The 16,274-nt window shown below is 38.5% G+C and overlaps 1 protein-coding gene across 1 annotated transcript in view; it reads right to left on the bottom strand.

The window, feature by feature from the left end:
- Positions 1-16,274, bottom strand: part of KHDRBS2 (KH RNA binding domain containing, signal transduction associated 2) — a 520,521-nt gene that overhangs the window by 427,286 nt on the left and 76,961 nt on the right. Inside the window, exon 2 of the mRNA XM_079781604.1 lies at positions 9,608-9,735. Coding sequence (XP_079637730.1) covers positions 9,608-9,735 — 128 coding nt within the window. The remainder of the gene's footprint in view (positions 1-9,607; positions 9,736-16,274) is intronic.

Below are 16,274 nucleotides of genomic sequence, written 5' to 3'. Positions count from 1 at the left end.
CTGAGACTTGTACTGCCGGCAGTGGCAGCAGCAGAGGTGTGATGGGGCATCGCCTTCCCCTGATCACTGGGTTGCCTTCCGCCCCTGAGGGCTCTCGGACTGTGAGAGGGGGCAGGCCGGGCTGAGGGACCCCCCTCCAGTTCATGAATTTTCTAGTTACATATAAAGAAAATGATCATTCTGTCATGTGTTTCAAATATTACTCAAAGAGTCGCACCAGTTTGGCACTTTTTGTGCCTTTGGGTTTTGGTTCTCATCATCATTTTTACTTGCACTGGCGTTTCAATTTTATGTTGTGAAATGTTTTAATAACTTACTTATGACTTCAGAATTTTCCATCTTTCTTAGAAATTCTCTGCCTCGATTAAATATTATAACATAAATTTCTTTTAAATATGTAATTCAGTGTCATTAAGTACATTCACAATGTTGTGCAACCACTACCACATCTATTTCCAGAACCTTTTCATCTATACCCATCTTACCTTATAATAGAGAAACATGCAAATTGACCGCACCTCTGCTATGCCCACGATTGGGCCGGCAGGAGGCTGGGGGTGGGACTCCGGGTGGCATATCCGCCGTTGAGAACTTCAAGATGGCGGTGCCAAGTGGCCGGGCCCATGCCGCCGCTCCCGGGGGTGCCTGGGGCGATCGGCACCCGGGGAGGCGTGGCCGGGCCCATCAGCACCCCGGGGGGCGTGGCCGGGCCCATGCCACTGCTCCCGGGGGTGCCTGGGGCCATCGGCACCCCGGGGGGGCGTGGCAGGGCCCATCGGAACCCCGGGGGGGCGTGGCCAGGCCCATGCCGCCACTCCCAAGGGTGCCTGGGGCGATCGGCACCCCGGGGGGGCGTGGCCGGGCCCATGCCGCCACTCCCTGGGATGCCTGGGGCGATCGGCACCAGCGGGGAGCCTGCACCGATTGCAGGAAACCACTGGGGGTCGGCGCCTGTGATCGGTAGCAGGGACGCTGGGTGAGGCGAGCCCAAGGCCACCGCCCGGGGCCAAGCCCCGACCCTGAAAAAGGCAGAAGGCGGTGGCCACAGCCAAGGCCTGGGTCCCTGGTGCCGGCAGAAAACTGGTGCAGGCAGCCAGGTGAATGAAGGTCTATTGCACGAATCTTCGTGCAAACGGGCTACTAGTTAAACTATAACTCTCCATTCCTCTCTCTCCAAAGTCCCTGGTAATCTCTATTTTACTTTCTGTATATATAAAATTGCATGTTCTATGTACCTCATGTAAGTGGAATAATACAATATTTGTCCTCTTGTGCCTGGCTTGTTTTGGTTAGCACAATGTTTTCCATGGTAATCCATGTTGTATGTATCCAAATTACATTGTTCTTTAAGGCTTAATAATATTTCATTGCACCTATATACGACATTTTATTTATCCATTCATCTGTTGAGAATATTTGGGGTTTTTCTACTCTTGGGCTATTGTGAATAGTGAAGTTCTGAACACTAGTGAACATTTGGTAATATTTTTAAAAAATTTGCATGGATAATAATAAGTGTTTGCTAGTGTTTTATTTGAGTGAGACACTTGTGAAACCCACATATTTTTAAGAAAATTATTTATAAAATGATAGAAATACAAATGCTATACAAATTTCTTTTAAACATTACTTAAAAATTTAAAAACCATAAAAGTCACATTCATTCACAACTTTTCTACATGGATTTAAATTTCTTTCAAAAAGTCAGGTGTAGTGAGGTCATAGTTTAGTAATGCAAGTAGCAGTAACCCTTACCTGCAAGTTTCAAGGGGATGCATTAATTTACATTTCCTGTATCTTTTCTAGAGAGTTTGCTTTTCTGTTAATCTCAAGATGTTAAGATGTAAGTACTTGAATTTATATAGAATTCACTTGCTTCTACAGGTCAATAAGTCCTTCAAATTTAATAATAATTTAGGAATCCATTCAATTGGTAACATTTTGCCTCTTGATTCTAAAAGTGATCTTTCTTATCTAGTCTCTTAAAGATTTATGTCGAAGCCACTTCTACAGCAACATCAAAAGGAATGAAAGAGCCATCTGTGCTCTAATGGGTGCAGAGAAACTTACTGAAGTTTATTAAACAAACAAACACATGATGAAACAAGCAAATAATGAATGGCAAGATTATAGACAGGGTTGTGAGGTGGAAGATCTTTAGGCACTCAAGGAACTCTTGAGTAAAGATATAGGTATGGACATTTCAACAGGGATTTGCAATTTCATGATCCTTTTGAAGTAGTTTTTAGCTTCTCAGTTGAGAATAAAAGTGAAATGACCTCGCAGGATGTATAAACACATTAAAACAGACATAGAAAAGAAGGACAGATTATTTCAGGAAGTATGAGGACATATTTTGTGAGGAAGTGGCTGAGCCCATAAAAAAAGAGGATGTGGAGAAAATCATAAATCAGAATTAGAAACCCATGGATCAATGTGAGATAGAGACAAAAAAATTAAGTTCCCAATGGGAAAATAATATTGAAATACATGGGATGAGCATTAATTACAAGAAAGTCATCAGAAAAGGTAATATCACTGTAAATTTATATATTTTGCAAGAAGACAGGGTTATTTTAGGTATCTTTCTACTGGAGAGAATGGAGTCCACAAGCACTTTGGTTTTTACTTTTCCAATAGGAAATGTGAATCTGAGTGTCATTATTTTCCCAATTAATTTTTTTCCTTTTTTATTGAAATTATTGGGGTGACACTGGTTAACAAAATTATACAGGTTTCAGGTGCACATTTCTACATCATCTGTACACTTCACTGTATGTCCACCACCCCAAGACAAGTCTCCATACATTTACTGTTTATTCACCCTATACCCTCCTCCATCCTACCTCCCCGCAATCACCATATGGCTGTCAGTGTCCATAAGTTTAATTTAAATTCATAGGTGAGGGACTAGGAAATTGATATAAATGAAACTGAAATCACAAATCTCATCAAATTATTTCTTTCATTTCCTTTAGACAATTAAAAGTGATGCTATGCAATGGTCTCTGTCTGTAAAGATGAAATGGGTTTAAGATGTAAACTACAGAGTGGGTTTGGGATAACCACACTGCTTAGAAAAATAGAGAAGTTTTACTACATCTGGCTATATTGGCTTTGAAATGTGGTCATAGTTTCCTTGGTTAGTATCCCTGGTCTCTATAAACTACCCTTAAATGATCGGATAATTACTTCTAAAGTCTTAAAAAATAAAACCAAAGACTTGGACATATATTTTCATTTTTCAAAGTGTAAAGAAGGAAATAGCTCTGTGGTAGGACAGGCTTGGTTGTAGAACTGCTTCCAACCAAGCAAGGAAGGCAGCCCCACTCCCTGGGACTGCGTAGAGTAAGATGAAATATAGAGCAAGTGCAATGCTTTTGAACATATTTTAGAACCTTAATTTTCTGCATTAATCTACATAAGGAATTGATTTGCAAAGCAGCACAGGGGAACATGGCTGCGTTTGATCTTAAAAAGGGCCACATTTGGGGCCGATTTATACTCCTGGCAATCTACTGCTTTAAAATTTTGGCAGTGACTCAAGGAGAGAAATGAAAAGTGGGCCTTGGGGCAAATTTAATTTAGAGAAGTTCTGATGTATTTCAGAGAATTCTGAAGGCAACATCAAAAAGATATTTTTAAAAGACATTGAGAGGCTGAAAAATAGAGGTACAGTAGCAAGCGACAGGTAGATCTCCCCCAGCAAGTATACCTTTCTATCCTCTAACGCTCTCTTAACTTGCCCATGCTTCTGCAAGGCGCTCCTGTTGCATATCTAGCAGTAACAAAAAATAATATAGCTCTGGCCATTTATGTCTATCTTTGTTTCTTAGGTCTTGTAAGGCACTTGGTTGTTGAGGGCCAAGAAATTATAGTATTATTCTCCTTCTTCCAAGCATGAATGTTGTCCTCTGCAATACCAAATGGTACTATGGTTCTATTCTTTTTTTGCATATGTAATAGCTTTGCACTAAATCATAATCAACACTGAATCATAATGCAATCTTTGGAAACATCTTAAACAGTGATTAAATAAAATACACATATTTCCAACACTACAAACAACTCGACATAAGAAGCCATGACCAAATTTACATGTGCAACTTTACAGATCAAAAGAATGAGTTTTGACCACTGCTTGCCTGATAAGACTATAAAATTATCCTATATAATAAAGAGGTAATATGAAAAATTGACCCTCATGCCCTCACACGATGGCTGCCTACGACCAGGTCGGCAGGGGGGTTAGTGAGGGATGACCAAACGACTGAACAGCAGGTGTGTGGGGCGAGCAGGCCGGCAGGGGGACTGTGAGGGGTGACCAGGCTGTCGGGGGGGCGGGACAGTTGGGGGCAACCAGGCCAGCAGGGGAAGCAGTTGGGGGTGACCAGGCTGGTGGGGGGAGCAGTTAGGGGCAACCAGGCCGGCAGGGGGGGGGGGGCAGTTGGAGGCACCCAGACCAGCAGAGGGGGCAGTAAGCGACAACCAGGCCAGCTGGGGGGTACAGTTGGGGGTGACCAGGCTGGCAAGAGGGCAGTTGGGGGCGATTAAGCTGGCAGGGGGGACAGTGAGGGGCAACTAGGCTGGCGGGGGGAGCAGTTGGGGGCAACCAGGCCGGCAGAGGGGGGCAGTTGGGGACCAGGCTGGCAGGGGGGGGGCAGTAAGGGGTGACCAGGCAGGCAGGCAGGTGAGTGATTAGGAGCCAGCAGTCCAGGATTGTGAGAGAGATGTCTGACTGCCAGTTTAGATCCAATCCCCAGAATCTGGCCTAAACCGGCAGTCGGACATCCCCCAAGGGGTCCCAGATTGGAGAGGGTGCAGGCTGGGCTGAGGGGACCCCGTCTTAGTGCATGAATTTCATGCATCGGGTCTCTAGTTTTGATTATAATATGCATACCACTTAGAGATGTTAAATTTTTTTAAAAAAATGAAAATATATTGACTATAAAATATAATACATGTGAACTTAGGGAAAAGGAGATAATGTTTAGGATGGTGAGTTTTCTGCTTGAATCTCTTAGGATTATAGAAGAACATATTGCCACATTTTACCTCCTTGGAGACTTGACTATCAGGAAATAATTGCTCTGATTCTAAAACATTTGCAAATGCAAACAATAGATGTACAAGGCCTATTTCTTTACAAACAAAAATTTTGTTACAAACAAAAATATTAAAATCAAGTAAGAAAACCTATTTGTTAAAATAATTTAATAATGTGGCATATTTTCTCCAAGTTATGTGATTAAACATAAAACATTAGAACAATACAAATCATTCTTAATATAGAATAAGACCATCCTTATATGTTTCATAATTTTAAATCTTAAACTTCTTTTCATTCCATATATTACTTAATTAAGTCAGCAAATTAACTTGAGATTGAAGACTAAATGAAACAAAATCTATCTGGAAAGGTCATGTAGTAAAGTCAGGAGAAGGTTATTTCCTCAAGAACCCTCATAGTTATTTATTGTCCTTTATTGGAAAGGACTGTGTCAGGACCACATTAATTAAGAGTTCAAATAGACAGTAGGCATCAAGAGCAAAGATGGCTCTGAGAGAAGTTGTCAAAAACAGATCTGTTTCCAGTGAATCCCCTGAAGGATAAATCCCTTTTTATTATAAAACATTAAACTTTAAATCCATAAATACTGTTGTGCTCTTCTCAGCAGTTCATAGTATCACCCTCACCACTTACTTTATAGCTCACAAATGTACATCAACTAAGGCTCAAGTTTAGTGTTCATATATTAATTCAACCCCACTGATATTTTTGTGAGAAGCAGGCAAAAATCACTCAGTAGGAGAGATTCACCACTTTTGAAATAAAATATCTTTTTCAAAAGATTTATTTTAATATTATCTATAATAATAAAAGCCTAAGCGACCATCACAACTGAACAGACGACCGAACAGGCTGCGTGGGGTGACTAGGCCGGCAGGGGGGTTAGTGAGAGGTGACCAAATGACTGAGCAGCAGGCTGCGTGGGGTGACTAGGCCGGTAGGGGGGGCAGTTGGGGGCAACCAGGCCAGTGGGGGGAAGCAGTTGGGGGTGATCAGGCTGGCAGGGGGCAGAAGGGGCGACCAGGCCAGCAGGGGGGGCAGTGAAGGGCGATCAGGCCAGCAGGCAGAGGTGGTTAGGGGTGATCAGGTTGGCAGGGGGGGCAGTTAGGGGCGATCAGGCAGGCAGGCAGGCAGGTGAGTGGTTAGGAGCCAGTGGTCCAGGATTGTGAGAGGGATGTCTGACTGCTGGGTTAGGCCTAATCCCCGGAATCGGGCCTAAACTGGCAGTTGGGCATCCCCCAAGGGGTCCCGGATTGAAGAGGGTGCAAGCTGGACTGAGGGGACCCTCCTCCCCACCCCCGTGCAAGAATTTCGTGCACCGGGCCTCTAGTTATTATATAGTAAAAGAGTAAATGAAAACAAATTTAGGTCAACTTAGACCAGGGGTCCTCAAACTTTTTAAACAGGGGGCCAGTTCACTGTCCCTCAGACCGTTGGAGGGCCAGACTATAGTTTAAAAAAAAACTATGAACAAATTTCTATACACACTGCACATATCTTATTTTGAAGTAAAAAAAACAAAACGGCAAAAACACCCGCATGTGGCCCGCGGGCCGTAGTTTGAGGACGCCTGACTTATACATTCTGTTCTGTTTCTCAGTACTTATTTCCTGTAAAAAACTCTAACAAGAGTTCTCTTATGTGTGATAACTAGATGTATGAAATGCACAGCCTTTTAAAAAATAATGCAGTGATTTGGCATTCTATTCATCAATTAAAAATGATAAATTTTCTAAAGCATAAACTGAGATTTGATACTATGACATAAAGCTATTAATTATTAGGACCTATATTTTTCATTCTTCCATATTTTACATGAAAAAGTAACACAAATATGTGAACATTATTAGTCAAATTAAAAATGTAATGGCTCACAAAAACTGAGGAATCTATCCTACCTAATAATAGTGTAATATGCAAATTGACCATACCTTTGCTACACCCACAAGCCACGCCCACCAGCCACGCCCACCAGGAAACCGTTGCAGGGACACTGGGGTTCGGCCGAGCCCAAGGCCGGGAAAGCCTTGGGCGGAGGCTTTCCCGGCCTTGGGCACCAGCGGGGAGCTTGCACGGATCGCAGGAAACCACCGGGGGTTGGCTCCTGGATCCTTAGCAGGGAGGCTGGGTGCAGAGGAGCCCAAGGCCGCCGCCTGGGTCCAAGCCCCGACCCTGAAAGAAGGCAGAAGGCGGTGGCCACAGCCAAGGCCTGGGTCCCTGGTGCCGGCAGAAAACTGGTGCAGGCAGCCAGGTGAATGAAGGTCTATTGCACGAATCTTCGTGCAAATGGGCTGCTAGTATATATATAAAAGCCTAAGCGACCTTTATGACTGAACAACCAGAATGATGGGTTGACCAGTCGCTATCATGCGTACTGACTACTAGGGGGCAGACACTCAATGCAGGGGCTGGCTCTGGTGGTCAGTGCGCTCCCACAGCCAACCTCCCACGGATGGCCAACCTCCATGGCCCCTCCCCCAGGCCGGCCGGCCCCAATCATTCCAGTCGGAACCTCCTGTGGCCCTCCTCTCCTGCCAGCTGGAAAATCTCCTGCGATCCCTTCTCCCAGCCGGCCAACCTCCCCAGGCCCAATGCCTCCACGCCCCGCCGGCTCCAATCAGGACTGGGAGAGATGCCGATCACTGGCCAGGCCGAGGGACCCCACCTGTGTACGAATTCATGCACTGGGCCACTAGTCTAAAACAACAGCAATCTCTCTAAGTATCTCCATGTGTATCAAAGCTATGTCAACCTCCCAGGTACCTCATCCATAAAAGGAAAGTTTTATGTATTCTGTGATTTTCAAGGTTAGTCCCAGCTTAAGGATTCTGTGATTCTAAAGGTATAATAATTTGCTTGTGAGATAAATTATAAAATTAAATCTCAAAAATTAGATGCCACAAAATACTGTTTATATTCAATAATAGTTTGATAAGCTTACATGGTGACAGATGACTTCTAGAATTAGTGGGATGATCACATTGTAAGGTATAAAATGTTGAATCACTACGTTGTATACCTGAAACTAATATAACCTATATAAGATTTCATATCAACTATTTGTAAATTTTAAAAATTGAAAAATATTGCCCCAATATTAATTATTATGACTAAAATAAACTACTTTAATATTCAGCATAAAATCACACATACTGTCACTTGAAGAGCAATCTGAACTTGACATGCCTTCTACTACCTGACAACCTAATTTGGTCAAAGATATAAAGCTGAATTTTATTCACAAGCAGACATTGAGTTTTTCACTGACTTTTTCATGTTCAGCGAATAGACAAGTGTCATTCTGAGAAACAGTATCAAGTTATATAATATTTAAGTATAGAATTTAAAGAAAAATAATGCACTCTAGACTATAATGGGGTAATTATGTTCTTTAATAAAAGATACAACTTTCTTAATACCCCGTATTTCTACCATATTTTATTACTCTGTAAAAATTTTCATTTATGTTTCTATGACTTCTCAATTTAATATTTATAAAAACATGATTATAAAGTTAGTCTAATATAATTTAATGTGAAATTATATCTATTGAATGTACCTTTCTTGCAATCTAGCTTTAAAAAAAAAAAAGGAAGAAACAGACAAAAACTAAAAACTTTCATGCATAAAAACTTCATTTGAAAGTTAAATTTCATGGTTTGGTGGACTGCAACAGTTTTATCCCTGTTTGAAATAATTACAAACATAACATTCCACTTAATTATATTTACTAAAATGTATCACATTAGAAGACAATTGATAAACTACAGCATCTATTTCTATAATCTTTATTATTAGAATAATTACATGGTCCTTGCTTCAGATTAACTCTTCAGAAAATAAATTACCAGCTTGAATATTTGAGTTTCCATTTGTGGCTTACTTAATGCATTTAAAAGAATAAAAACCCCTCTTTACCCATTGGAATTTATGAATATAACAATGAAATCATGCCATTGAATGGTATATTTTTATAATCCTGATTCTGGTGATTTAAACCTCATATGACAAAATGTCTAATAAAATAGTACTTGGAAGAGAACAATATCATAATTATTTCTATGTAGTCTCCTGATTACAGAAGACTGATGGTTATAATCCAAGGGTCTAATAAAGACTCTATTCCATCCCTGGATATAATAATTTCCTTCTGATTGGTGAATGTTACATATTTGTACCATTCTAAATTCCACTCATTTTTATAATAAGAATATACATTTTAACATGAACCAAGACATAATCAAGTGAGTGTACATATTTAAACACTGAACCACTAACATGTTAAATAAATCATTAAAGTATCTAATTCTGCTTCCCGCATTCACAGAACAAAAATGCTATAGGCTTCAGCTGACAATTATTCTCATCATTGTGCTTTAAAAAGTTTTCCTTTCTCTATATCAGTATCATATATTTGTATACACCAATATAATGAAACTTTAAATATTTAGTTTATAAAAGTCAGTGAATAAAATATCATCTTATTGTGTTTTATTTTTTCTGAATTTTATGAGACCAAAGCATGCAATGCAGTACCTTTGGATATTGTTTCACAGGGATCAATACCCTTTCTGAGAGCTTTATGTTTTTGTTGCTGATGACATCAAGATATTTCTTTTCTTCATCATCCTTTTTTCCATCAGAACCTTGGAATTTTTCAATTTCTACGGGAAAAAATCACAAGAAAACAACAATAAGTGAAATGGGAAGTCACTGTAAAATATGGTGGTTATCACTTCCCTTAAGACTGTGAAGAATCTTGATAAAAGGGCTGAAACAGCACCTTGTTAACAGCTACATGAATGCTGCAACTGATGTAAGAGGACACCTGTCAATCAAAACTAAAAAGGGGTAATTGAAGATCTGACTGTCTTCTATGAATTAATAACTTTCCTCGGAGCAATGGATAGAATGAAATATACTTTGAAGTTATATGTTTTATTTTTACTTAGAATCACTCCTAAGAAAAAAGTAACTGAAAATAGTAATTATCCATTATCTAAGATAGGGTAGTAAAGATAAATAGCATGTTATTTTATATTCTAATCAAACTTAAAGGCAGCTACCAAGGGGGTCACAGAAAAGTCACATAAGGGACCAAATATGTAAATACTATCATTCACATTCATCAACCTGAAACTGTCAGTCTGCATGTTTAAGAGGAATTACTAACTTTGCCTATGACAATGTTCCCAAAATGAATATTTTTTAGCAAATGTACACTATTTATACATTGTTTCTTTTAAAAAATTAATTTATTCCACAAAAACTTTTAAACCTCTACTGTGGGTATCACAGATAGAACAGAAAACAAGAAAATGTGTCTGCTTTTATGGAATCTATGCTCTGATAGGGCAAATGAACAATTAGAAAATGAATATACTAGTATGTACACATGCATATTTATATATGGACATAAAGAATAAATACAATAAAGCTATTAAAATATAAAGGAAAGTTGAGTCAAGAAGTAGGGTTATTACTTTAGATTTATAGGGTGAGGTGAGCAGAACCCTGAATAATGAGAAAAAAATCACGTCAAGAGAGATTGAGAAATCAAGTTTTACAGTTGGCTGGAGAAACAGCTTGACTTACTCTGAGGAAAGATTATGTAAGACCTTGTAGACAGTGACATTTTCTGCTTTTTATTGTGAATTATGGAAAGCCATTGGGTGGTTTTGGTGCAGGAAGGAGGAAGCCATATTTGATTTTTACTTGTAAAGATAACACCAGATGTTAATATGCAAAACCCATCATAGCAGAGAGCAAGCAATCAAGAAAACCAACTTTTATTTGTCTAGCTGAGAAATGATGGTGACTTGTTCTAAAATAATAGAAATGAAATGGTGAGAATAATGTATATCGCTAGAATCACTTCATAGAATTCACTATGTAAAATCAATGTTTTGAAGAATTCTTGGAAAATTCATTTCCCTTATTTATTTTAGATTATTGGACAGTTATTATTAGCATAAAGTCACCTCTAAACATTTATTTTCTCTTGCTTTTGGTCAATTGTACTTTTTGAAAGCACTCCCTAAATTAAAATATGAATGTGTCAGTTTTTTTAGTTTTCTTAGAGATGAAACAACACCCTGCTTCTGTTATTTTGGAGACAAATAAGTGATGATAGTTTTTAGATAGAGAAATTATTAATTCATATTAAGTTATGTTGTATGTTTAACAATTATTTTTAAAGGACTGACTACTTCTGCAGGTAGGAGAAATACTACATTATAAAACAGCTTTGTTCTTTGTTATTTAATTTTTAATTAACATCTTTCCCAAAGTAATTTCATATAGCATATATAAAATCCCTATAACATTCTGGTAGTAATCTTACAACATATTATTTATTTGGTCCATGTGAAATTTAAAAAAAAAGTTTAAGTAAGATTACATTTCTTACCAGATAATGCCTGAATGAATGCCACCTGCATAGTTTGTATAAAGTCATTTTATACTTTTTCAGCTAGATGCTATAATCTTTTTAAAGACAATTATCTTACACTGGCTATCTGAAAAGAAAGTTATTTGTAATATGTCTATAATTTCTCCTTGCTATGATGGCATCAGATTCTTACTTTTGTACTCCAGAGTATTAACAAGTCACTTTGACTTTTTTTAAACCAAGAAGCACTCTCTATTTAAGAATTTCAATCCATTATATAATTATTACATACAAAACCCTGACAACTGCAAAGAAAGAAAATTCATTATGTCCTCTGATACTGACAATAAACTTTTGATCACTGCCCTTTGGGTACATGCACCTACATAACATTGTACTTCCTAGATTGCTTAAGGTAATTGTAACATAGTTCACACTGAAGAAGCTGGCTCAATTCTCAATCTGTTAAATGTATAGCTTCCCCCTTGTCATTCTGTCATAAAAATAAATTGAATATGTCTGGTATTATTTGCTTTCTACAAAACTACAACCTTAGACATTTTTAGATTTTGAAATTTCATCAATTTCTGATTAATAACTTTTCCATCAAGAAATAGAGCTGAATGAAATAACATGTTCACTGCTTTTTCTGTTCAATTCTACACTTTCCTTTCAAAATATTTGATATTTCTTTTGCCCTTCTTATACTTTTGGGGAGTTGTCTGTCCGTACATATATATCTACATGACTAATAGCTCAGTAATCGCATTTGTCAACAACACAGTCACAGAACAGTATATGCCAAACTTACCCAGCTTTAAAACCAGTGAAAATGATGTATACAGCACCTTTATTTTTTAAATGTTTACTGTAAAGTAATTTTTTTCTTATTTCATAATCAATGCATGCTCACTGTGGAACATTTAGACAACATAGGTATCCATAAAAATCGCAAGGCACCCATTATCATTCAGCAATAACTGAATAGTTTTGGGTAGAAGTGTTAAATCATTTTTATACTTGTTTATATAGTCTATTTAAAATTGGCTGCTATATTATTGAGAAAACATATTCAATATGTTAATGCAGGACAATTGTTTTCTTTTAAAAATGTTAAACTGCATAGATTTTACAAGACAGGCACTTTTTTAAAATTTTATTTTATTGTTTAAAGTATTACAAATAGTAGTACATATGTCTCTTTTTTCCCCCCATTAACCTCCCCCCCCGCCTCCCCTACCCCCAAGCACATGCCCTCATCGCCCCTTTCCCCCCAGTGTCTTGCATCCATTGGTTATGCTTATATGCATGCATACAAGTCCTCCCATGGATCTCTTACCGCCCCCACACACTTTTCCCAGCTAAGTCACAGGACCCCTCAGAGATTTTAGTATTTTCTGTTCCCCTTTCATTGTTGGTCCCTTACTGTATATATTTATTCAAGAATTTATTTTAGCATTCATTGACTTATCTGTAGTGGTTATCCCCACAATACTAGGATTATGTGATTACTCAGTGTCAACCTTTGGTCATGCTGGTCATTCACCTTGCAATTCACCCACTTGGTAAGTCTGATGGAAGCGATGTAAGAAGGCATTTTTTGTTGTGGTCAAAACACATAACATTTTTTCCCATCTTAATTATTTTTAAGTATACAGTTCAGTAGTGTTAAGTATATTCACATTGTTATGCAACAGATCTTCCCATACTGAAACTCTAGACCCATTAAAAACTCATTTCCCCTCTCTCTCTCCCCCAAGCCTTGGCAACCACCTTTTTTACTTTCTGTTTCTACAATTTTAATCACTTTAGATACTTCATATAAGTGAAATAAAACAGTATTTGTTCTTTTGTGACTGGCTTATTTCACTTAGCATAATGTCCTTGAGGTTCATCCATGTTGTAGCATGTGGTAGAATTTCCTCCTTTGTAAAACCTGCATAATGCTGCCTTTTATATACCACATTTTCTTTATCCATTCATCTGTCAATGAACATTTGGGTTGTTTCCACCTCCTAGCTATTGTTAGTAATTCTTCAGTGAACATGGGTACGCAAATATCTCTTCAAGATCCTGCTTTAATTATTTGGATATACACCCAGAATTAGATGGCTGGGTCATATGGTAATTACATTTTTTTTTTGAGTAATCTCCACATTGTTTTCCAAATGACTGTATATTTTTAATCAGAATTACTGAATATTATATGAAAAGGGCTTATATCCTCTGTTGTTGGGCAAAATGTTAGATATAAATCAGTAAAATATGTTTTGCCCATACTGGATCAATCTTGAAATGAAAAAGGTGTGTGAGAATTTCTTTAGAATATGTACATAAAAGAAGAGTTTGGGTTCATAAATTATGCATAAACTTAATTTGACAAAGTTCTGTTACTTTGTTCTACAAAATATACCAGGCACATTCCACAGAGTGGAAGTATGTCTATGACTTCCATTTTCCTCCAATGGCTTAATTTTTGAACCTCTCCTAATTCTCTTATAGAAACAAGAAAGAGGACCTAGGATAATAAAAGAAAAAAAAAACAAACCTGAATTCTGAAAACATCCCCACAATCCAGGTGTTCTAGAAGAACCCTATAATAAAAGTGAGTTTTTCAAAACACTGAAAATAGTAGGAACTCTGCTGGGTCCTATGTGGAAAAGCAATAATGGGAAGCTCATGGATGAATAAAAATAAAAATTCCAGCCCTAGCTGGTTTTGCTCAGTGGATAGAGTGTCGGCCTGCAGACTGAAGGGTTCCAGGTTCGATTCCGGTAAAGGGCACTGCGAGCTTGATCCCTGGTGTGGGGCATTCAGGAAGCAACCAATCAATGATTCCCTCTCATCATTGATGTTTCTATCTCTCTCTTACTCTCCCTTCCTCTCTGAAATCAATAAAAAATATATTTTAAAAAAATTAAAATTCCAAAGAACACACAAATGGGAAATAATTATATGGGAAGATGCTCAAGATCACTAATAAGATAAATTCAAATTTCAAAGACTTATTTATTCAAAAAGAGAAATTACCTCTAACCAAGATATGTATAACTACAGTTCCTAGAAGATGAAAATGAAAACGGTAAAAATTTAAAAAAAATAAAATGTATAAAAGAAATTATTTCATATAACAACTACATAATAACATAACATAAATTTAGAAGTATGACTAGCTCAATGTTCTGAAATGAGGGAGAGAGAGGGGCAGAAGGAGGAGAGAAAAGTTTACTAATGAAAACTGTGTTTTGACCCTTGGATTTGGCAAAATGAGGATGCTGGTGATCTTCTTAATAAGGAGTTCCATCACTGGGAGTATATTTAAGAGAGAATAGGTGGAGAAGATGTATATCAAGTAAATATGAAGCTTCCCCCTACTGCTACTCTGGTTCATTGCCTTCCTAAATCCTGTTCTAACCTCATTGAGACCTACCTGTACTGCAGGTCCTTTAATTTGATAAAATTTTTCCCCTTTCTTACTAACTTAGGACCTAAATCACTGTCTTTGAGTTGACCTGAACCAAGCACACTTTCAGTTTAATCCATCTACTTTCACAATACGCATCTATCATCTTCCATCTTTTCAGACATGAAGCCCAAACAACCTTCCTGAGTTTTAAATCTCTTCAACATCTTACTCTTGCATATTCACTCGAAAATTTCCAAGACATATGAAACTCATACACCTCAAAGTGAATTCATCTTAACTCTAAAGACTATCCTTTCCCTGTATTCCTTTCTACCACATGGTTCCTAGTCACCCAAAATCAAGAACACAAATCTTGAGCATTAGTACTCCCTGGTCCTCATCATTCTACATGCAGTAGTCTTCACGTTATACTGATTCCATCTTTGCAGCTCCTTTCAAATCCAGCTTCTCCCTGCAGGTGCTCTGTCACTGCTCCCTCCCCTTTGCCATCATTTCACCAATGGCAGGAGCCACAGTTTCCCTGAAGACCCATGCACAACTTATCTTTCACATCCAAGCTGTCTTTGTAAACATAGACTTGAGCATTACATATTTCTCTTTGCTATTGGAATGTGGTATTTGTGTTTTGTTTATTCCCTGGTTATATTGAACATTAGAATTTCCTTTGTTGAATGAATGAGTGTGTCTATTCTGACACCTATTTCTCATTATCTGAAGGTGAAATTCTTGATTTTTTTCCTGCCACTAAGAATTGATCAACCATTCCTTTACTGACTCTTGCCACATTCTAGTTTGTTTCTTGACATCCTGAGGGAAACACTGCATTCTATCCTCACACATATCCTAAGCAAACCATGTGCTTAGAGAGTATCAGGCTTTTGCTTATGATCTTTTCTTCTTCCTCTGACCAATGAAGGATTACTCTTTCTTTAAAGCAGGCCCTGCTAATTTTGCATGCTTACCCCATCCCAGGTCTCCCTTACCACTTCGTTGTTTTAAAATACAACACTTGCATGCTTTGTAATGTGCCATTTGCAAGTGTTCAAGTGTTTTCCCATTAAACTGTGACTTCCTAGAGGTCAGAGACCACATCACACTTATATATATACTAGGGGCCCGGTGCACAAAATTCATGCACGGGGGGGGGGTGTTCCTCAGCCTAGCCTGCACCCTCTCCAATCTGGGACCTCTCGAGGGATGTCCGACTGCCCTCTCACAAGCCAGGACTGCTGGCTCCCAACTGCTTGCCTGCCTGCCTTCCTGATTGCCCCTAACCACTTCTGCCTGCCAGCCTGATCACCCCCAGACCACTCCCCTGCCAGCCTGATTGATGCCTAACTGCTCCCCTGCCAGCCTGTTTGCCCCTAACTGCCCTCCCCTGCAGG

This window comes from Cnephaeus nilssonii, assembly GCF_951640355.1.
Source record: "Cnephaeus nilssonii genome assembly, chromosome: 9".
NCBI lineage: Eukaryota > Metazoa > Chordata > Mammalia > Chiroptera > Vespertilionidae > Cnephaeus > Cnephaeus nilssonii.
The sequence above is the reverse complement of the archived record's forward strand: the minus strand, read 5'-3'. Positions and strand labels throughout refer to the sequence as shown.